Below are 23,251 nucleotides of genomic sequence, written 5' to 3'. Positions count from 1 at the left end.
CGGCTGCCAGCGCCGTGCAGCGGCAGCGCGGGCCAGCGGGAGCGAGCTTGTGGCCGCCGTCGGAGTCCACGGTAACAGCGGTAGTGGCGTTTCCCTCCTCAGCACCTCGGCCCCTGGCACGGGGAACGGGCTCCCGGGGCGAGGGAGCTGCAGGCGCAGCCGGGTCGCCCCGCCGAGACGGGCGCCCCCCGGGTGACGGCCTCGCTGCCGGCCGGGAGCCCCCGCGGTGGGCCTGGCACAGCCGCGGCAGGGTCCCCGCACTGCCGGCCGCGGGGCTCGCTCCGGAAGGGCCGCGGCGGGGGCGGGAGGGGCCGGGGCTCCCGGCGAGCGGGAAGAGCCGGCTCTGCCTGCCCGACGGCGGCCTCCGGCTTTTCGCTTGGGCTTAGCCTCACCGTCTGCGTGGCGATGCGGGGGTATCGGGGACRCGTCCGTAGGTGGGGGCGAGCTGGCGCCTGGGGGAAGGCCGTGGGGTTTGGTCGTCGCCCCGAGTTCACCGCTGCTGCGGGCTGAAATGGGAATCGCAGCACACCGCTTGTCCTTCTTTCCTCYTCTTCTCTGTTCAGCAAAGCCGGGATGTTACGGAGGTCTTCATCCCACTCGCTTGAGCTTGCTGGACTTTTTGGTCTTTTTAAAGAGTCGATGTAGTGCTGGTTTTGCCATGCTCTAGCTCATGAACTTCTTAATGAAAAGCTGTGGGTTGTTATTATCTTTAGATCTTACCTATATTTTTGACCAGAAATCATAGCGAGTGAGCATAATTTCAGCTGTACTTTATGCAGTCATAATAATGTAGTCTGACCCAAAATGTCTTTTCTGYGTATGAAAGGAAATGTTCTCCAAGTTCTTGGACTGGTTCGGGGCACTTGGTTTCTCGTGTCCTGTGCAGGGAAGGGAGAGATAAAGGCCTTACTCATGAAAGCTTCTGGGATTAGTGAGAACTTGTAGCTGTTGGTATCTTCCAAATACAGCCGGTTTTATCTGGTATGCTGGTCAGAAAAAGCAGCCAATGAGAAAATACTCAGGAGTTTTTCCTGAAGTGGTGACTTCAGTAGAAATGTAACTGATGCTCTGACAATGAGGAAGAAAATTAGACTGAAAGAGAAACTATGTTTGTTAGGGAAACCACAGCTGAGCTTTCCGCCTGASTGATCATACCTAGCTTAATTGTTGGTTGAGGAAATGCAGTTAGTGACATTCCCATGATGCTGCTTAAATGACCCTCAATGGTTTGGGAAAGGAAATAATTGAGGAAGAAGGGGTTGATCTGCTTTCCCCACTGATGTGCAGCAGGGCAAGGAGYTGAATTTTGTCCTGGCTCAGGAAGCAGATCTGGTGTCAAGATGAAACTGTCCTGAGAGTTGCCATCTGACTGTCTTGCTGTGTTTGAGGAGGACAGGAGGAGCTGACAGCAGTGGTGGATCATTTACAATGAAAAGTCCTTCGACTTAAGCAGTTGACAGAAGTCTCTTTTTTTTTTGTTTTGTTTTGTTTTCCTGTTGCCACTGTTTTATATGGCTTGTATGTAAATGCATTTGATGAATTCCATCCCTAATGAGAGAATGACTGTTTTGTGTAGACACTAACCATTGATGTGGCTTTTGTCCTTGATAGCTGATACTGGATCCTGCTTAGTTCCTTTTGCGCTGACTTTTCAGTTTCCTGTGGGTGTATTTTAAAGTTAGGTTCTTATGGGTATTTCTGCTTGCTGGTTTGTGCATGCTTAGTGTGAGAACATACTGTCTTTTTCATTAGAGAACAGTCGTCTGTGCATGGCATGAGACAGAGTGCCATGGTGGTAGACATTTGTGCACATGAATTGAGAGAGATTCTGCACAGAGATAAATGGTTCTCTTATCTTGGTTGGATGAAATAGTACCAACCTGCAAAAAGGCTTTAAAACAAAATCAAAGGTTGTTGTTAGGAGAAGAATGGCAATTTATCAGTGCACCAAATGAAATGTAGAGGCACAGCAGATTTCCTAGGAGCTCATTACATCCGTTCTGTATAGATGCCCCCAAGCTGGTTTCGTAGCTGTGGCCATATGAATGTGCCATTGCAGTTTGCAGTCTTAGAGTTCCTTTTGTATGTGTGGTTGCACTTGTGCTTCCTTCTGGAGCTCTGCAATGTGTTTCTCTGGCTTCAACAGCAGCAGTTACACAAACTAAMTGTACTGTACTTCCTTTCCTTGCTGATTTGAGAGTAGAAATGGCACCARTACATTTTATTTTATGATTCCAGGCTGTCTACCCTGATTATGCCAGTACCTCTCTGTGAGACAAACCAAGGTGAAGCTTTCCAAATCCCTGTTTTCCCTGCAGGTGGCAGGAGACCATTGCTTGCTCTGCCCTTGGACCAAGATTACCAAGACTTGCTGGACAATTCAGCACTTGTTTTTCCAGACTAGTTAGGATGGCACCTTAGGTAGCTGCTTTTTAGGATCTGTCTCCCAGATTGTTACCCAGCAGTTCTTAGCACAGATACTGTTTTAATTCACATCTGCATTCTGTGAAGTGAGTGGCAACGTATCTTGGATACCACCTACTTGCAGCTAGGTTCTTCATCTCAACATATTCCAGCTGTAATAGCACCCTTAAAAGCTGCTGGCAGTGTGTAAGCTAGAAGGAAGTTGATTATATAACAGCCACTTATCTCCGGTGACCACCCAAGTTGGTGCCTTGTTTAYCACATCATGTAGGGATAATATAATGAGAARTTGCTGTGCTGATTACCTGAGATAGCTGATTACCTCTGTCCAGCGAGTTCAGAAATTCTGCAAACCAGATCAAGAGATTCAGGTTTAAATTGACTTAAAACCCCTTGTAGTTTAAATGATGGATCTTTCTCTTTTTATGCTTGAGAGAGAGGCTGTGTGACCTGTGGTATGCCTCACAGAAGGAAAAGAGTTGTGGAGTGAAGCAGAAATAGCWGGAGTAGATGAATCCATAGAGACAGCTTTGTGTTCATGGTTCTTTTTGTGACATGAAGGGACTGGTTCTGGAAGATAGTGGAGGAAGATCTTGTAGATTCCTAAATATTGATAAGTTTCTGTGAAATTCCCCAGCTATGTGGGGAGTAGCCACACACCTTCCACAGCCAGGCCAAGCTGGAGCAGTTTCAACTAGTCATTTGTAACACATCTTGGATATGTACTTTGAAATAACTAAAATACCAAGGAAATTGATAGGTCTGTGGTCCTTAACAAACAGAGATTTATGAGTTTAGAAACCTGACACTTTACCTAGGAGGAGAATGAGAACTTATGCCTTGGGGACTGCAACACTTTGCAGTGAGGAAAAGAAGAGGAAAGAGGAAAATAGATGAGTGGGTGGGACTTTCCTTGAGATGTGGGTGAGGAAAAGACAGTGAAAACCTGGCTGCTTCTGCAGTGCAACCAAAAAGCACTGCACAGACTTACTGGTTGATTTTCATATGCATTAGAAAGATTAGTAGAAGTGTGTGAAGGCAGCCAGATCTGTATGGTTATTGGCGTGGAGGGAAATAAGAGCCATCTGAAGAGTAAGGCAGATGAGGGGTGACTAAGGAAGAAGTGATAGCTGAGGTGGTGGCATGGCAAGCGGGAGGAGCACATCACATCCCCAGAAGCCGTGACTGTTTTAACAGACACCTGCCTTGGTGAGCCTGGGTCTGTTCTTTTCATACTCATTCCATTATGTAATATGTGCTCTGAATGAGTAGATATGGATTGTGTAGGCTCTGTGGCGTTTCTTCTGGCATGTGTCCTGGTTTTTGTGGGCTGCGTCAATCCTTGCTGTTAAATATTAATTTTTTTTATCTCAATCCTGACAGTAAACTGTAATTTAGTAGATAGTGCTGCTGAAACTGAAATCCCTTATGAGGGTATCAGTTTCCTGAATGCCTAAAACAACAGTACCAAACCCAAAATCTAGTTTGCATTGTGGTTCAAGAACTTTGAAAAACTTTTTCTTTTTTTTTTTTTTTTTTTTTTCTTGGCTATAATCTGGGCAAAATCAGTTTGAGAATAGTATATAGCATTTTGCTAGGTGGGAAGATTTGAAGGGCCATCTGATCATAGAATGGTTTGGCCTGGCAGCARCCTTAAAGGTCATCTAATTCCAACTCCCCTGACATGGGCAGGGATACCTTCTACTAGATCAGGTTGTTCAAGGCCCCATGCAACTTAGCCATGAACTCTTCTAAAGATGGTGCCTTTGATATGCTATGCCAGGTTTAGTTTTATCAGGGCTTTAGCTTTTCTAACCTGATCCCTGGCTGCTGAGACAATTTCTCCGTATTYCTCCTAGGCTATCTGTCCTTGCTTCCATCCTTAATGCTCCTTTTTGAGCAGCATGTGGGTTCTTAGCTGCTCCATGAAACCTGTGGGGGTAAGGATGTATTTTGTTCCATCTTGAATGTGCTAGTTTCAGGGGATCATATAATGAAAGGAGACTGTGACAGATAGAGGTTGAGGATATGGTGAAGCTTTGCACCTCATCGACAGTGATAACTTTATACCACCTCTCAGAGATTTGATGTCTAGTGATGCTCTTGCATCTTGCACCTCTCATGYTTCTGCTTGCTAGATTTATCCCTAATGGAGAGATCTAACTGGTCTCTCTCCTTTTCTWACTTTTGCAGGAAAGCTAGCAAATGGCAGGCTAAAGGAAACGGSTCTTCAGGACAGCCCTTTTTCCACAAAGAGGAAGAAACTGCTGTGCTCAAGTCTTTATCTTTCAGCAGTGATTCTGTGATGCAAGTTTCAAGAGTTACTTGTTCTGTGATAATCTTCTCTATGGCCTCTTCTTGCTGATGTTTGTCCCAAATTTGGGCACAAAGCAGAAGGATGCTGAAGAATGGGTACCCACTTCTTGGCTTTTAGAACATGGGCACTTGTTTAAAGGTATGTGGTTGCTCTTTGGTTGGAGGGATGGACTRTGTACCAAGGCCAGCAAAGGGTATTTGCTGGGCTAGAAAGTCATGGCTATTGTTGGCGGGAAATACCTCATTTAAGCTTTCTGCATGCTGATGTCCATTATTGCTGCTGTCCAGATGACTGATGAATAACTCCCCTTTTGTGTTTGTTAAAAAAAAAAAAAAAAGCAGCTTGAATGCACAATGTAGCTTCTCACTAACTGAATGGTGACATGGCGAGCTATATTGTATGCATTACTGTATGCCAAATCCTTTGTCTGATTGTCACACACGTTCCTTACTGCTGCTCTTGTTCCATCAATCAGCTATGTCTTATCAACCAAACAGCATGTTCTTGTTCTGCGTGTGGTATTTTTACTACATGTTTGTTTAGCAGTTCCCTCAGTGAAAACTTGAGTCTAGGTTGGTGTCTCTAAAAATTATTGTAAACTTAATGGTGTACAAACAGAACATTTTAGCTTCTGTGTTGATCAGTGAGAGTTTCAGCAGAGAGGCTCCACTTTGTAGAAGTGAGTAGGAAAATACAAACGGACTGTTTTCCAGTTGCATTCATACATTCTGAAGTAGACTTACAGGGCAAAAATAAATTCACCTCTGCCTTAGAAGCATTTTGTTTGTTCTGAACAAATGCAGATGGTCTTGTCTGCAGCTCTTTTATTCTGCAGCTTTTTCTTCTAAGGCTGCTGGTTAAAGGGTCAGCTTCTGTCCATTTTGGTAGTGGCTCTGTGAKGTGCTTTCATATCAGAGTAGAAGTTAACTTTGTGACTTGCAAGTAGGTGTGAGAGTGGATGAGTGGCTTTTGGCCACTGCTGTTGAAGTTGGTGATCCTGCAAAAAGTAGCTCCTTCCTGCAGTACCCAGAGCCTATTCCCACTGTTTTCAGAGGGATGCTATGTTGTCTTTCTTATAGATCCCTGAATCGAATGGGAATTTCTGATGGAGGGAGTACTGTTAATTGTAGCATTGTAGTTGTGCTGTTCACATATTCCAGTGTTACAGAGTAATGCTTTAGGGATGTCCTTAGAGAGGAAGACAAATGATCAATAGGCTTTTTTCTTGAGGAATCAGATTAAATTTAGGCCAGTATGTGTGAGGAAGAGTCACTGGACTGGACTTGGCCTATTTTGTGTTCTAGATGCAGCTGTGATCCTCGGCTGTGTGTCTCACCGAAGGGACCTGATGTTTTACATTATTGGTAAGTGAWGGAAAGGCTGCCACTGTACTTGTTAGCCTCTCTGTAGGGTTTAGAAAGTTTCTTCAAAGCCTTTGATTTAATTTTAGTTCAGAGTTTACCTAACAAACATGAAGTTACTGTCACCCCAAACTGTGCCCTCCACCTGGCAGACCTGCCTCTCCACCATCCTTCTTGTTCCCAAAGTCCTTTCATTGACCTAATTCCTAAGCCATTTCCTTCCTTTTTCTTTTGAGAACTAGTGGAGGGTTGTTGCCTCTGTGATGTTTCTTAATCCGGCCTTAGTTCGATGTGCAGGAATTGTGTGATGATCTGTTTCCCTTAAAGGAATCTCTGTAGTTCTAATTTGCAACTTGAAGGGAATTCCATGTTTCTGTTGAGATGTCCGGAAAGCCTTACCTGAGATTCTATACCACCTTTAACTATTTCCTTTGTTTGAAGTAATTTGCAGAGTTTTAAGAGACTTGATATTCTCTAACCTTACTTGTATCACAACACAAACCATAAATGTTCACATAGCAGCATCTGCCATAAATACCTAATTTGCATTTGAGTGGAGTATCATTAACAAGAAGGCATCTTGGGCTGCCACAGAGGGGATTTTAGAACCTGAGTCAGCCACCTTGGCTGCTGCAACCACCCTTTGTTCTCTCCTTGCTGCAGGTGGGATCACAGTATCTGTTGTAGCTTTCTTCTTCACCATTAAGTTCCTCTTTGAGCTTGCCGCACGTATAGTCAGCTTCCTTCAGCATGAGGACCGGGAACGCCGAGGGGAGCGAACTATCTATGACTACGTGCGAGGCAACTACCTGGATCCCCGGTCCTGCAAAATCTCATGGGATTGGAAGGACCCCTATGAGGTGGGCCATAGCATGGCCTTCCGAGTGCATGTAAGGCAATATTTCTGTTTCCATGCAGCTTTGTGGGCAGGAACWGAGGTCTGAGTTAAGGATGGGCTCTTTGAGTGTTTTTTTATTCAGACTAAGCCAGATGTAACTGAGGAGTAGGAAAGCTATCTGTTTATGCCTTCTGCTCTGTTACTGTGTTGCAAAACTCTGTAAGTGCATGTTTGAGGTTTACACTTCTTAAAATCTAATGTCCCTCTCTTTAGAATTCTCTGAAGAGCCAGAGGAGACTGGGCTTGTTCTGACTACTGCTTCCTTTACTGGGAAGTGAGTAGGCTGAGACTTGCCTTCAACAAACTTAGTGCTATCTTTTGGTTGTCCAACTGAAGCTGAGGGTGTGGGAATGGGCATTTTACCAAGCCAAGAGCTATAAAGCTTCATGGCCACTCCCCATTACTCCCAGCAAAATGGATTGTTACTCTGTCAGACCTGGAAAAGCCTGCCAAGGACTCTTGTTTCCCTCTAATCCCAGAAGGCCAAGTCTAGGGAAAAGGGATGAGAATACAAATAAGATGGGTCACCACAGAGAGTTGAGAGTTATGTGGAGAAAGTTTAAGCAGGTTTTGCTGGGCTCATGTGCCCATCTTTCTATCCCACCTTCCCATCTGGGAGGGTATCAAAATAAGAAGAAAGGTTCGGCTAGGTTGCCATACCCATCCCTCTTGGGAAGGTGAGGAAAACCCTTCTGCTTGATGGTGAGTGAGGACTTCTAACTCCAGGGCAGACAATGAAAAAAGCTGACAGGAAAGGGACTTGTTCTGCTCCTACTATTCAAATTTATTTCTTTCACCTTACTGACACTCGTGCAGCTCCAGCAATGTGCCCTTCCACTTCATGCTTGTGTCCTATTTGCTTAGTCCTTTATTTATCAACAGTAGCTTGGCATACACTAGTTTCTCTTTATGTCAGTTCAGATGCAAACTACCTCAGGCCCCACATCCTCCCTTACTTAGAAGCAGGGAATAATGGTAACTCTTTTCTGACTGAAGGCTGAGTGCAGATGGCAGGCAGGCTCTGGCCAACAAGCTGCTGGCTCTTGAAGAGCTATGCATGTAGAGTTTCAAGTTGTAATTCTTTCCTTGTAAGGAAGTAGTGGTCAAGGTATGTTAACCTTCTGAAATTGTCTGGCAGATCACTTCAGTGATTGAGCTGCCTGTGATTTTATCTAATGTGCTGTTTTCATACTGATGCTTCTTAGCAGTAAAGACTGGGTCAGCTCCTTAGGTCGGCATCTTCATCACACTGTTTTCTGTAACAAATTGGTAAGAGTCTTTTCAGAGCTTAGCTGTACAAATGAACAMGATCTGCTTGTTTCTCTGAAAGGATATGGCTTTACTTTTTTCCTTTTGATAGTGGGTTCTTATGATTTCTGCTCTGATATTGCACTACAAGTGCAGATGGGAAATGCCTAGAGGCATGTTCTTTTCAGGGCATGCATTTGAGCCCCAGCACAAAAGAGAATGGAGCTGTTCAATGTCTACTTGTGCCCTGTTCATTTTGGAGAACACAGCCTGTGTGATAGAGTTGTCTATTAATTATTTTTCCTTTGCTGAGCTGAGGTACTTGCCCTTCCCTAAGGCATCTTGTTTTCTCTTCCTCTGTGCTCTGTATGTTTTTGCTGACCTGGACTTCTCTGTTTCCCATGCAGTTATTCTATAAAAATGGGCAGCCCTTCCCTGCTCACCGACCTGTGGGGCTGCGAGTTCACATCTGCCATGTGGAGTTAGCAATTGATATTCCTGTAACCCAGGAAGTTCTTCAAGAGCCCAATTCTAATGTGGTGAAAGTGGCTTTCACTGTGCGCAGGGCCGGGAGATACGAGATCACTGTAAAACTTGGTGGCTTGAATGTGGCCTACAGCCCCTACTACAAGGTGTTCCAGCCAGGTAAGGTCTGAGTGGTCCTGTAAAGATTCAAAATAGATTGGGAGATATTGGAGGCCCTTAGCTAAATGTGTTTCCAGCTAAAATAGGTAGGTGACGGGGAAGGGGTTACCCTTCACCATTTTCTTCCTGCCATGTGTAGAGCCCAGCAGCAGACCCATGAGTAAAACATTCTTGTGACTACCAGTACATAACAAAACAGAAACTGCTTTACACATGAAGTCACTACTGCTACTTAAAACCCCTGTCCAGTTGTGTCATGTTCTCAATTTTGTAGTAACTTCTTCGTAATCTGTCTAGTAGTCAGAGAGTGCCTTTTGTGAAAGTATTGAGTTACTTGTATCTGAATTGGAAATGCTGTCATTATTTGCCTCTTCTTCTGAACACCCTACTCTATTCTTGTAAACTCCAGGAGCAATTGATACCTTTGATTACACACTTACGTAAAAACATTTCCTTTTTATCCATCTAAAATTTGTTTTCTTCTGCTTTTGTTTTTTTTACCTCGGTATCTTTTATGTTTCATGTACCATCTATTCATTGCATTGTGAATAGATAGATACAAAGCCTGCTAAAATACCCCTTCGGAAAGAAGCAGCTCAGGTTTAACCCAAATAAAGTTTGTTTGGTAAGCTGCATTTGCAGGTTTTCTTAGGTGTCATTTAGCTTATATTTTGTATGTTCTGTGGGAGCAAGTTTCTGAGTAGAAAGTTAGAATGGTGGAAAAGCATTCTTTAGAGGACTAGTAACTGGGTTTGCTTTTTTAGTATTAAGTCTCTGATCCAAGGTACACACTATGCACTGCATCATGTACTTCAGTGCTCAGATACTTTTCTTTTTTAATGTAGGGGCATAAAGCATGTTTAGATTTGATCCATTTTCAAGGGTATTGTGCCCCTAGTTGCTTTTCTTTTGCTTTTTGTAGCTTTACCTTGGAATTTGTTTGATTCCAAATTATTGTTGTCTGCTTTAGGAATGGTGGTTCCCTCCAAAACCAAAATTGTCTGCCATTTCTCCACTCTGGTGCTGACCTGTGGGCAGCAGCACACTCTGCAGATAGCTCCCAGAGATGAATATGACAATCCCACCAGCAATTCTGTGTCCCTGATAGATGAGCACAATTATAGCCTTTCCATCCATGAGGTGAGTGCAGCCTCACCCCTTGCTGCTTGACTTCGGGTGAGCTGGAGAGCTGCTTTTATTAATTTGTTTTCCATTTAGCTGGGTCCTCAAGAAGAAGAGAGCTCTGATGTGGTGTTTGAGAAGTCTGTGGTGTCCAATCGGCAGACTTGTGAGGTGTTCTTCCGACTCACCCTGCACTCTAGGGGGTGTTTCCATGCCTGCATCTCCTACCAGAACCAGCCCATAAGCAATGGTGATTTTGACATCATTGTTCTAAGTGGTGAGTCAAGTATTTATTCACTCAGTATTCATTCTCCAAGTGTCCTCTTACAATATGCTTTGCACACTCAGTAGCAGAGCTATTTGTGACTTCTCTGCAGGCTGGCCGTGCTTAATTGCTAAAGGAAAGCCTATTCATTTAAAAAGGCAAGGTAAATGGATTTGTTTCTGACAAGGGAGATCTCTGAGGGCTGATACTCTCAGATCCATCAGCAGATAGAAACAAGTGTTTTTCCCCTATTTCAGGGGGTTTACCTCTGAAATCAGGCAATTTTTATTGCTTGCTAGAAGTTGGCATCTGAGTCAGTTATGCATTGTATGTTAAGTTACATGGATGAAGAACACGGCATATAATCTTGGGGGGGGAGATTTTCTACAATGCTGCAATTCCTGGTTTCTTCAGGAGTGAGCCAGACTTCGGTGGGGCTGTCAAGTGCCYTCCGGCTGGTGCTCCGAGAGAGAGATTCTGTATGCCATTTTTCTTCAACCAGTCACTGACAGACAAACTGCCATTCTGAAATCTTTTCATCCCACTCCTGGGTTCTCTTTATCAAAGTTTTACTTGACCAGGTTTTCCATTGGATGGATAACATTTTCTTTAAAATCATAGTCACTGATTTGGTGGTAGCTGTGCATTCTTTTTCATTCTTGTTTCCATTAGAACTTACACAACTCTTTTGTATCTGTTTCCCTCAGAGAATGAAAAGAACATTGTAGAACGCAATGTGTCCACCTCAGGTGTCAGTATTTATTTTGAAGCTTACCTTTATGATGCTCCTAGTTATACCAACACTCAGTGGCAACTTCCACCAATGCACCTGAACTCCTCCCAGCGCCGTTCTTCTACTGCAATTGAGGATGAAGATGAAGATTCTCCTTCTGACAGCCAGACCCCTGAGAAAGTGAAGAAGCCTAAAAAAGTGTACTGCTATGTGTCACCTAAGGTAGGTATAAATTTACCACACTTGAGTGCATGTTTAAAGTATGTTGTAATTGAGGAGCTTCCTTGTGCTCTATATCTTAGCTCCAGATTCAGGTGCCTCAGATTTGTTAAAAAAGGGTTTGCTTATGGCAAACATGGAACTTGTGACTAAGAATAATGTTAAAATTAGCCTTGGAAGTTTTAGAACTGTGTTTTAGAACTTGAGGTTTTAGGATTGTGTCTTTCTAGGTCTCATCCAAAGCCTACTGGAAATTTTTGTGCTGATTGTTCAGTAGGTATGCTGTTAGCCTTTCCTTTGCTCTGGTCAGGTCAGGCGTGCAGTTCCTATTCTCAGTTTCTGATACCTGTAAATTGAACTTAAGAGAATCTTACCTTTCTCAGATTTTTTCTTTGTCTGTTTCTGGAATGTTTTGCTGAAAAGGAAAGGGGAAAAATGGTCCGAGAACAAAGGGCAAATTTGTAAGTAGAAGAAAAAGGAGAAACTGAGGATTGTCTTATAATAAGAATATGTTAACAGTAACTCTTTCCTATTATTATTGCCTAAAAGCATTCAGAAATTAGAAAATAAAATTCATCTAAATCTACTAATGAATTTAAATTCACTTCATTCTTCTGTCTGTTCAAATGAAAAATGCAGTGATAAATATCAAAGACTAATTCAGGAATTGCTTTCCTGCCAAAGGGAGAAAGGGCTATGAAACAGTTATAGGATGGAGGGAACTGCTAGAGATTTCTAAATCTCTGCTGCACATGGCTCGAAGAACTGACTGTGAGTGCTGTGTCCTCGTGAGCGCAACATCCTTTTATCCTTTGCGTATTGTTTTGGACTTCCATGCTCTTTTCTATTGCATTACCTGGTAAAGCAGATCACCAGAAGTAGGTACTGTTAGAAGCTCCCTTTAGGTGCCAAAATCGTTAATGCGATCCTTATACTTGCATAATTGTATACCTGGCTGCCTCTATATATAGAAATGGAAACACTAGAAAACTATTACTGTACTGCTATTTCTTTTAAAGAGTTGCTGTTCATATTTGGTTTGTTTCTGGACAAATACTGCTTGTTTCAGTTTTCGCAATCATTGTAGCTAGAAAAGGTTTGTGCAGGAAATGATTTTCTTTTGTCTAAAGATGTTAAAATTTCATCTTAATTTGCTCTCTAGAGCAGTTGCACAGTTAATTATTTGTTCTGGCAGAAATACATTGAGAATAAATTTCTGCAAATCTCATGGATTTAGCAATTGCAAGTGCTTTATAAAAGACGTTTGAAATGGTTGTGAAAATTAGGGAGTAATAGCTGTATTCTGTTGGCATGACTTTTACCAAAACCTTTTTGTCAGTGCATTACAATCTTATCCTAAATTCAGCTTCTCAAATGTACTTAAGATTGCTTTCCAATTAGATTGGTGATGTTCTACTGAACACAATAGTGCACTGCTGTAAAATCTGTGTCATGCTGGCATCCTGTGTGYGTCATAAATACACGCAGTGAAATCTTACTGACAAGTTGCTTATAGTTCTGTGGAGCTTTAAAGGCTCTCATGTATTTTGCCAAATGCTGCAGAAACCTGTTCCAGGGATTGAATAGAGGTCTGGCCTTATGGATCTGTCCTCTGCCTCATGCGTTTCAGGGACAACCCTTAACAAATGTGTGACATTTAACATTTTCTTTTCCTTGTGATTACTCAGCAATTCTCAGTAAAAGAATTCTATCTGAAGATCATTCCATGGCGCCTTTTCACCTTTAGAGTGTGTCCTGGCACAAAGGTGAGCCTCTTTCCATATACCTGTCACTGCATCTCCATGTTGTTAGCTTGTCATTCTTGTGAATCACAGTCTGTTTCTTCCTTTTGGAGAGAAGGGCTTCCACCCACAGAACAACATTTTGTGGCATAAATTTCAACTCTGGAATTCCCTCTCAAAGCCTAAGTTTTGCTAATATTTGTAACTAAGAGCCAGTCTTACCATTCTTTTCTGCCTTTTGTCCCAATGCTAGGCAAAAATCCTGATTCCTTTGCATTTTTCTTGTTTATTTTCCTCATAACCRTGCTAAAATTCTATGATTGTGTCCATTGAAGCCCTTAGACTTGTGTGTGAAATTTAAAGCAGCCTCCTAACTGGAGTCTGGATGCTTGAAATAGTTTTCCTGTTAACTGCATACACATGGGCAGAGAAAGTCTTAAGAGCACAGGTGGTGTTGCTCTGTCTACTGAACATATAGTGCCTTCTGCATGATGGGTTTACCCTTTCTTGCATCTTTTTGCTGCTAGTTTTCATACCTTGGTCCTGATCCTGTGCACAAATTACTGACACTGGTGGTGGATGATGGGATCCAACCCCCTGTGGAGCTCAGCTGCAAGGAGAGGAACATCTTGGCAGCCACTTTCATTCGCTCTCTGCATAAAAATATAGGTAAAGGGACAGTGAGGTGGGTGCAGTAGTTAGGAAGTTAGCACTTATTCCCTGGGGAATAAACATTGCCAGCACTGAATGACTTTTGATGAGAACTCTGGTTCCTGGAGTCTCATGCTCTCTTCCTGTTGATGCTTCCAGTGAATGCAGTTCATCACAGCAGCTGTTCCTTTTCAGCTTGGCTTCTCTGTCAGGCTCTTTGAAAGTGCACCTGTGAGTATGAATACCAGCAAGACTAATTGCAAAACTACCTTGAGAGTTCTGTCTCCAAACCTTGCTGTAATAAACACACTTTTGGGCTGTGAAGCTGATATGTGCAGTTAATCTTAGGAATACTCTGTAGATGTCTGAGGTGTTGACAGCTCAGGCCTCACCCAAATTATCACTCTTCTCAGGAGGCTCCGAAACCTTCCAAGACAAAGTGAACTTCTTTCAGCGAGAGCTACGTCAGGTGCATATGAAAAGACCCCATTCGAAGGTCACATTGAAGGTCAGCCGTCACTGTCTGCTGGAGTCGGTGAGTGTATGAGTCATGTTCCTTTAGCTGAGTGCTTCCTCCATACTTTTTCATCTTCTCAGTGTCTAAAGAAATCCAAACTGGAGTGTGCTACGGCAGCCATGCTAAAAATGGTTAGTCACCCTGTTTTTAGGCAGCTGCCAACAGGCAGCTTGGGATGGGAAAAAGAAAAAAAAATCAAACTATCTCCTCTGTGTTCTGGTTTATTACTATGTGGAATGCTGTATTCCTTCTCTATAGGCAGCAAGATCTGATCAGTTTCTTAAGTAGTTTAGGCAACTTCAACAGATAAATTTTTTAAGAGCTCATCAGAGTAAATCAAGCCCTGAGAGATGTCTAGGGTAAATTAAATCAAGCTGCACCAAAAAAAGTTCAGGTTGAACATCTTCATGGAAGGAGTTGTTAAACATTGGAAAGGACTGCTCAGAGGGGTTGTGGAGTCACCATCCTTGGAAGTGTGCAAGAAAGGACTGGATGTGGCACTTTGTGCCATGGTCTAGCTGACAAGTAGGGATCAGTCAAAGGTTAGAATCAATGATCTTAGAGGTCTTTTTCAATCAGAATGATTCTGTGACTCTGTAAATTGATTCATAGTCTGTAAAAGCAGGAAATCCCATGCTTCTCTGTCCCTGCTTTATATGGGAACTTCAGGCCTGGAAATAAGACTGTCTACCTTGACTAGATTTGGGAGCTGAGCATAGAGCTCTTGGATCTTTATCGACTGTTTTTCTGGCACAGAACCATTCAGCAAGATAAACTATCAAGTCAGATGTTCCTGAGCTGCATGCATGAAATTCTTGCATCTGTAGGCTACTAGTAGTGGTTCAGAGTGATGATTAAATATTCTGTGGAATTCCTTAGTAAAGTCTTTACGAACTCTGAGCTGAACTGTTGTGTTTCCAAAATCAAACTTAATCATTTGTATAATACAGTTCTTAAATGACATTCTAAATACTGTGTACACAGAGGAGGCAGTCATCCTGGTTTATTGTTTCCACATGTGTATCACAACAGTGATGTTACAAAGATGGAAAGAACATTACTGAGGAAAACAGGAGTGGCTGGGATTTCCCTTGATTTCCACTTAGAAAATCTGTGTTTTGGAGTATTTTCTGCATGTACCAGTTTGCAGTGTTTATGAGATTATGTTTCAGTTAGTAGTTTGGACAAAATTACTTCATTTCTAAACAGTATTTCCATTAGTCTTTTTTCCCTATTATTTTTGAATTTCCTGCACTGTTTTGAGCATTGGTGTTACAGTCTAGTAAGACAAAATAAATCCAGTGCCATAATAATAATAACTATAAGCTCTAGTGATCAAGCTTGATAGGCACAATGAATGTGACCAATGTGTTTAGTCCAGAGGTGTGRGCAGTGTGATGCTCTAACCTATTTGAGGATAAACTAAGTTAAAACTACCTGTATAACTGAAGACTGTCATGTAGCTTTTAAAATTTACTCTGTTGGAATCCAGAATCAAGGCACAGGAAATTTTAGACACTCGGGATATTTTATTACTTTTTTGCATCGTGACTTGCTCTACGTTTGAACTCTGTAATTCTCTTCAAGCTATTTTCTATGTCTCTTTGAAACATCCCTATTTTAAATCTAACTCGTGGGCTGAAAGTGCTTTACAGAAATTGCTCCTTCCCACAGGCATTTTAATACTTTAAACAATACTGTACTGCAGCCTTGAGAGGGATATGTCTATCCTAAGACCTCACACTGGTTTTAAGATGAGCTGTATTTTATGTGGATAATGTGTCTCATAACAGAAAATGAGGAATTGGCTTCTGTAGCTCTGGAGAAATAAGAATTAGACCTTAGGTGTTCCTAATTTTCACTTTTATACTTCAAAGTGTGAGACTATTGRGGTTTTGCATTTGCCCATTCACATATGTAGGACTGCATATTGGTTATGGGGTGCCAGCAGTAATAGTTGCTGCTATTTTCCTTTTCTATTTTTCAGTCTTTTAAAGCAACACGAAATTTTTCTGTTTCTGATTGGAGCAAAAACTTTGAAGTGATTTTTCAGGATGAAGAAGGTGAGTTATCCTGTGAATATATATGTAGCCAAAGTAGAAGGAATGATGGAGAGTAGTTTTAGTCTGAAATTCTTGTTTCTTGTAGTATGTCCATCTTTTGTAGCTTTCCAGCTCCTTGATTTTCTTGCAGATGTTAGTGAATTATCCTGCTGGTGCTATTCTATGCCTACTTCACATGGGGACATGAAGCCTCATGTAAACCCTGCCTTCTACCCCTAAAAAAACCCCAAACAAACAAAAAAAAATCAACTAGGACTTTGGGAGAAGAACCTATAATTCTGCAGTTCCTGGCTACTGCTTTGTTGCTATGGCGCTGTTCATTGTGATGAATTCTCATGTCTGATGATACTGAGCAAAATCCATGAAGCTTTTGAACTGATGACCCATGAATGACCAAGCTTGTTTTATGTTGTAGCTCTGGACTGGGGAGGTCCACGCAGAGAGTGGTTTGAGCTCATTTGTAAGGCATTATTTGATACCACCAATCAACTGTTTACCCGCTTTAGCGATAACAACCAGGCCTTGGTGAGTCTCCAGTTCCTATGCTGAATACACAGAAATGTGACCATTGATGGTTAAAAAATGCTGCTATTAAGTGGTGTGCAAACTGATTCATTCTTTAGCTTGCCTTCACAGTCACTTCCAGTGCCTTTCTCAAAGCTTTGCTTGATGATCTTGACCCACTGAAGTGTCAAAGACCTGGCTGGACAAGCAGTCAGTGGCCAGTCAGCAGGGAAGGCTGGATTTTTGGGCAAGAGGAGGTGATATCAGAGTGTCTAGAGGTTTTTTTGGGTCTGAATATTTCAGAATCCATTTCTGCTCTCATACAGCTTCTTGCCTGTGCTTGTGAAACATTTAATGTTCTTCCTAGGCAGGCTTAGGCATTTTATTTCTTTATTGCTTGGCTTTGAGTATATTACCACAAAGCTCCTGGGCCAGCTTGAGAGATGTAACTTGAAATGRTTCCATATTTGCTATTTGTACCAGTCAGTCTGGTACTTGGATATTTCATTTTGCTTCTTCACAGGTGCATCCAAATCCAGGGCGTCCCACATATTTACGACTCAAAGTATATGAATTTGCAGGCCGCCTAGTAGGAAAGTGTCTTTATGAATCATCTCTGGGAGGTGCTTACAAACAATTGGTTCGAGCTCGCTTCACTAGATCCTTCTTGGCTCAGATCATAGGACTTCGTATGCATTACAAGGTAAAGCTTCCCAGCCCTRTCTGAAGCGTATGTTGGTTTGGGGAGAGGTTGAATGTTCATGTAGTAGCACACCCAGAATCCTGGCAATTAATGAAAGGGTTTTTTTTGTTCTTCCCTCCATGTCCCTGCTTTCTTACTATTTCACACAGTATTTTGAAACGGATGATCCAGAATTCTATAAATCCAAAGTATGCTTCATACTAAACAATGATGTGAGTGAGATGGATCTGGTCTTTGCTGAAGAGAAGTATAGCAAAACAGGACAGCTGGAGAAGGTAAGGGAGGCAATTCCTGAAGGTGAGATAGTTAAACCCCTACTGCCTGCAGCAGTGGGGACTGAGAACTCTGCTATACCCCAGAAAATTGAGCTTACTCTGGGCAGTAACTCCTTGCTTGGGCTTTTTCTGTTTGGGAGTTCAGGTTTGGGAAATGCTGCTGGTCATGCTCATGTCAAGTGTTCTGTTTTCAGGTGGTAGAACTGGTGGCAGGAGGGGCTCAGGTACCAGTGACCAATGAAAACAAAATCTTGTACCTAAATCTGCTTGCACAGTACAGGCTGGCGAATCAGGTTAGAGAGGAGGTGGATCACTTCCTGAAAGGTAACATGCTGCCTGCTCCCTGCTCCTCTCTGCTGTTATGTCCCAGGGCATAGCACAGGCTACTCTTCTCTTCTCTTCTCTTCCAGGTCTTAATGAATTAGTTCCTGAAAACCTGCTGGCTATTTTTGATGAGAATGAACTTGAGGTAATTGCTGCCTCCCTAAGCAGCTCTACCTTTACTTCTCCTCCTCTCTGACAAATGAAGTTCTTTCTGGATCTGGGATAAAGCCAAAATGTTTCTTCTCTAAGCACTTTAAACATCTTTAATGTGCGCMGTAGCTGTTGCCTTGTTTCCTGGGCTCCTGACTTTCTGACTGCAGTCTCTTGCCTTTCAGCTGCTTATGTGTGGTACTGGAGATATCAGTGTCTGTGACTTCAAGGCACATGCGGTAGTGGTAGGAGGGTCTTGGCACTTCCGTGAAAAGGTAAATTAAAGGGTTTCTTCTTCCTGCTTGTCAAAACCAGTTATCCCAAATACAGCAGAAGACAAACAGATGTCTTGGTTGAAATTTAGGTTTCCAGGACAAACTGAAAAATTCATGTGTCAGATAGGACYGCACACATTATGAAATAATGTTTCCCCCCTAGAGAGATCCTTCAGCCTCGCTGACTAGAGGTGATGCGTAATCAGATACCAGCAAGTAAAAATTGTCAGCAGTGGCCTCTTAAATAAATCCAACACAGCACCAATTAAGAACAGTTTAGCAGGGAATCAGGAGTTGATGGGAATTACTGCTACTGAAGATGGTGATACATATATCTCTAAGAGATGCTTGAAAAATATGTTTGCAGCCTACTTGGAGAGGTTGGAGTCCAGTGCTGTGGTAAAGACTACTGATGCAGTAGCCTAAATTTGTACCCCTGATAGTTCTTAACCCTTTCTGCATTTTCCATGGGAGGGATATGGGAATAGTAGCAGCTTCGTTTAGAAAAATAATGGAAGCTGCCAAAGCACCCAAGATGCAAAGAGATAGAAACTTATATTTTCAGCCTGTCAACACTGGGAGAGTTTCACTTTCCTGCGAAAGTACCAGAGGATGTGAAAAACCAAAAAAAAATAGCATAGTGAAAGAAGTAAATGCATTTTCTGCATTGTAAACCTAATTCACTGCTTATGCGGTATTTCTAAAAATAAAATCCCTGTGGGCAGAGCAGAAGCAGAAGAAATCTTTCTGCTTTAAGGGAAAGGATTGGTGGGAAATTACAGTGTAGGACTTCTCTTAACTGATTAGGAACTGTAGTACTTGCCTCTATGTGTCACCCTGGTAAAATAAACCAATTCTAACTGTTAATAGAACACTTGCTTGTCAGGGCGACTGACTGATCTTCTTGCAAGTTGCTAATACGCTTACTTGATTTCCTTGGCTGACCTTTCATTACCTTTCCTGGTTTGTAACAGGTCATGAGGTGGTTTTGGACCGTGGTCTCCAGTTTCACACAGGAAGAGCTGGCCAGGCTTTTGCAGTTCACCACAGGTTCCTCCCAGCTGCCCCCAGGAGGTTTTGCTGCACTCTGTCCATCTTTCCAGATCATTGCAGCTCCAACTCACAGTACTTTGCCGACAGCCCACACTTGGCAAGTATCCCCAGGTGGTAGGACTTTCTGCATTGTGCGTTTGTGAATGACACCAGCTAGTTGTGGGCAAGCAGCGTAGGTCATGTAATGTGTGTGATGCTTGTGTCAGTCCATCTGAAGGCAGCTAATGGGGATAGTTCCCTCTCAGACCTATGAAAGGAATTTTTCTTTTGTTTTACAGTTTTAACCAGCTGTGCCTCCCTACTTATGACTCCTATGAAGAAGTGCACAAGATGCTGCAGTTAGCTATCAGCGAGGGTTGTGAGGGATTTGGCATGCTGTGATTTCCCCTCCCCAGGAGACCATTTAGCCTCTCAGCTCTTCGTGGCAAGACCAGGTTCAATCCTCTGCTTGTTCTCCTTCCCTTCACTTGGGCAGTGGAGGCAGAGCAAAGACTCCATGTAAAGGAATTTGTCATCCAGAAGATGTCATGTGGCCTTTCTGTATCCCAGATATGTCATCAAGAGCTCATCTTTTCCCTTTTCCTTGTTCTCCCTTTGGTTCAATGTGAAACAGCAGGACTGATGCGTTTGTCAAGGAGAYGTTGCACTTGATTTCCATGTGCCCTGTACACCTATCCTTCTGTGAGAAGATGAAGTTCATAAGCAGAAGTTACATTGAGGTGCAGGAGATTGCTGAGCTGCCTTTATTGTAGCTCTCTAGGAGAAAGAGGGAAGACCAGCATGGAGCTCTGCTGGCAGCCGTGGCTCATAGGAAGTCTTAGTAACTTCCTTTATCTTGGCTCAACTACCCCAGTGATGCTCCCTGATATCTCATTATGACTGTGAGGAGAATAGAGTTGTCCACCCTTTCAGCACCTGACTCAGAGGGGTTTCTGGTTCTTCATCTTGCTCTGGATGCTATTGTTGCCTGTGCCACAGAGAGGAAAGGGCAGTGTCCACTGGAGGGAGTAACCCAAAGAGGAAAACAATCTAATTGGAGCACAAGTGCTGGCCCTGACAGTGATCCTGTACTACCTCCGCCAGGGTCCAGCAGCAGAAGCGCCCTTCTCCAGCAGTGGCTGGTAATTAGCCCCTGCAAATGAACTGGAAGAGGAGTTTCTCCTCCATTGAATGTTTCTGATAGTTGATGTTGCACAGGAAGCTGTTCCATGTCCTTGCCTTTTCCCTTCCTCAGGAGAGAGAGTATGGGCATCAGTGTGATCCCTCAATGCTGAGCACCAATGCCTATCCCACATTCACCTTCAGGGTATGTATGTTGTGTAGTAACAGTGACAGATCAATGAGCAGCTACAGTGTGCACTGGGCTTGCATTCCTTGTTGGGATGATGGTACTGGGCAGAACCTGGTACCTCCACCCCACCATCCCACAGGATCTTGGCTTCTACCTCTATCATGCAGCAGCCTGAGGCTTCTTTTTCTCTACTGCATTTCAGGTAGAGTGTTTAGAGAGTTGCTGGTGCCTGGAGAGCAGCTAGATTTCTGCCCTTCCAATCTTCCTACCATCTTTCTTCATCTTTCCTTTCTACCTGTTCCATTCAGTGCTGTTGGCTTTCCAGCAAAAAATGCTAATTAGAATTTCACTCAAGTGATCACCCAACAGCCTCCACCCATCATTGTCTGGCTTGTGGGGAGTGGAGTGGCTATACCAGCATGAGAAGTAAGCTTATGATTGGGGTCTGTTGTAGTTGGCAATCTATTCAGCCCTTCCCMGGGAAATAAAGGGAAGGTGAATCTGGGAATCTTGATGAGTCCTTCAGTGAAGCAAAATTGAAGAGCTTTGCTTTCTACAGTCCGTTAKTTCAAGTGAAAGGCATGCAGGAGTCAAAATGGGAGAAATGCATTGCTACTACCTGCAATGTAAGCTTTCAGTGGATTATGGAATTGCTGGATTTCTTCCAGAATGGAGTCTCAGAGTGGCATCCCTGAGCTAATTTTAGGACACTGTATTGGATAAAATGTCACATCATCCTCTTCAGTCCCCTTCTGCTGTCCTCAGGCTGATCCGGTCAGACTTGAGCACAGTATGGATATTTTAAGTTAACGGTGTGTGCTTTTTAAAGTATAGCTTAGTTGAATTGACTGGGAATTTGTGGGAAATATTCTACATCTATGAAATGTTTTAAGGCAGCATATTAGTCATTCTTRGGCTGAGTGTGTTACTTCTGTACAGAAAAAAAACCAAGCCATTTTGGTGCCAAAAAAGCAGTCAGCTGAACATTGAGACTACTCAGGGGGATTTCTTTGCCTTGTGAATTCATTCCCTCMCTGGCACCAAGGTGCTGCAAGGCTGCCAGCTTGATAGTTGCCACTGTAGTGCTCTGACAGACTACATCAGTAGTGGCTGTTCTCCCTTTTTTAGTGCAGGCTGTGTTCTTCAATGTTCTGACCTTCTTTGGGTGGAGAGTATGGTACCATTTTATTTATACTGCAGATGGTTTCCATGGTCAGTAGAGTTACAGCTCCTGTGTGTGTACCATGCCACCACTTCACTGCTTTCTCCAGGGACTGAGAGGAGGTAGTGGTGCTCAGCTTAACTCCAATTTGTTGGGAGGCATGGCTTGGTGTTTTTTTCATATTGTAGCCTTACCTGGTTGAGGATGTTTTCCTGTAGCCCTGTAGCTATGGGCCAGCTCTGACAGTGATATTTCCCTCAGGAATCTTCTCCCTTCTTCTCTTGAACTGGCCTTTTTTTATTCTGAGGATGAAGTAGYCGACCACTGAGTGGATTTCCTCTACTGGAAAGAGCTCCTAAATGCTTCTCATTTTGTTGCAGCCAGCACCCAACACTTCCCAGCAGCTGTGAAGATGCCAAGGACTTTCTTCTTAATACCTGTGCAGTCAGAACTGGGATGGGTACTCTTAGTCAACTAAAYCCATCCTCATTGTTTGCACAGGCCCCTAGCTGCTCCCATGTTCCTGAGTTCCATCACAATATTTCTAAACTTGTCTCTAGCTTTACACCCTTTCCCAGTACAGTCACTTTTAATGCTGCCCTTAATGCTGGGAGTGGGGATGTGCTTTGGTCACCTATACTGTATGTTACTTCTGGCAGAGGCTCRTTACTTTTCTTTTTTACTCTTTATTTATTGCCACTTAATAGAGGCTCTTTGGTAGAAATCCTTAGGATCCTGATACCATCTTAGACAGGTTCCATGTTTCCTGAAGCTGCTTTGAGGTGCGGAGGGCCTGGCTTCAGTCTGCACCTGCTGGCCATGTTGCATGTTAGTAGAAACCAGGAGCTGTGGATGATACAGGTCAAATCCTACTTCCCTCTGGTGAATTTCTGGCAGAGTTCAGCCAAAATTTGGAAGGCTGTGGTTGTAGTAGCTGATTTTGTAAATAGTTTGTATAATAAATAAAATATTTTAAAAATGCTGCCTTCTCAGCTCAGCATTCTTTCCGGGTTTTACAGAGGTTCTGTCTGTGGGCAAGTGGCCTCTACGGGTCTTCACATGTCTAGCAGAGGTCTGCTTCAGGGGAGAGGGGATGGTTCTCTTCCTACAGCTTTTCCGGATGACTGTCTGAAGCCAGGACCTGTGGGCTTTTGGGAAGAAGCGGGACCCTGGGCTGGGACTTGCAGGCCACGCTGAGGCCTCACTGCAGGTAGGCTGGAAAATGCTCTGGAGCAGCTAGTAATGCTAGAAAGTACTTTAAGGACTCATATGTAAATTAATAATGTAGTTGGTGCAATCACTTCTGTCT

The 23,251-nt window shown here is 43.1% G+C and overlaps 1 protein-coding gene across 2 annotated transcripts; it reads left to right on the top strand.

Annotated features, from left to right (window-relative positions):
* The first annotated feature begins 5 nt into the window (after nucleotides 1–5).
* On the top strand, nucleotides 6–22,918 carry AREL1 (apoptosis resistant E3 ubiquitin protein ligase 1). 2 transcript variants are annotated; one of them, XM_057372827.1, is made up of 20 exons: nucleotides 6–71; nucleotides 4,618–4,879; nucleotides 6,046–6,105; nucleotides 6,766–6,962; nucleotides 8,656–8,893; nucleotides 9,864–10,033; nucleotides 10,112–10,292; nucleotides 10,988–11,235; nucleotides 12,921–12,998; nucleotides 13,502–13,643; nucleotides 14,039–14,160; nucleotides 16,130–16,205; nucleotides 16,621–16,730; nucleotides 17,233–17,412; nucleotides 17,562–17,687; nucleotides 17,882–18,011; nucleotides 18,098–18,156; nucleotides 18,347–18,436; nucleotides 19,411–19,586; nucleotides 19,768–22,918. In XM_057372827.1, exons 2-20 carry the CDS (start codon nucleotides 4,789–4,791, stop codon nucleotides 19,868–19,870), a joined length of 2,577 nt encoding a protein of 858 aa, XP_057228810.1. In that variant the 5' UTR covers nucleotides 6–71; nucleotides 4,618–4,788; the 3' UTR covers nucleotides 19,871–22,918. The 2 variants fall into 2 exon arrangements, with proteins under 2 accessions (XP_057228810.1, XP_057228721.1); XM_057372738.1 differs by having other exon boundaries at nucleotides 7–71; nucleotides 6,766–6,992.
* The last annotated feature ends 333 nt before the right edge of the window (nucleotides 22,919–23,251 follow it).

The sequence above is a fragment of the Malurus melanocephalus genome, unplaced genomic scaffold, assembly GCF_030028575.1.
Source record: "Malurus melanocephalus ecotype Western Australia unplaced genomic scaffold, MMel_1.1 scaffold_0, whole genome shotgun sequence".
In the NCBI taxonomy this organism is placed as follows: Eukaryota; Metazoa; Chordata; class Aves; order Passeriformes; family Maluridae; genus Malurus; species Malurus melanocephalus.
This window is presented reverse-complemented; position numbering and strand designations above follow the sequence as displayed.

Coding starts and splice junctions, on each gene's coding strand:
- AREL1 (XM_057372738.1), top strand. CDS start 4,789: ATGTTTGTCCCAAATTTGGGCACAAAGCAGAAGGATGCTGAAGAATGG. Junction 8,894..9,863: donor CTACAAGGTGTTCCAGCCAG/GTAAGGTCTGAG, acceptor TGTCTGCTTTAG/GAATGGTGGTTCCCTCCAAA. Junction 12,999..13,501: donor GAGTGTGTCCTGGCACAAAG/GTGAGCCTCTTT, acceptor TTTTGCTGCTAG/TTTTCATACCTTGGTCCTGA.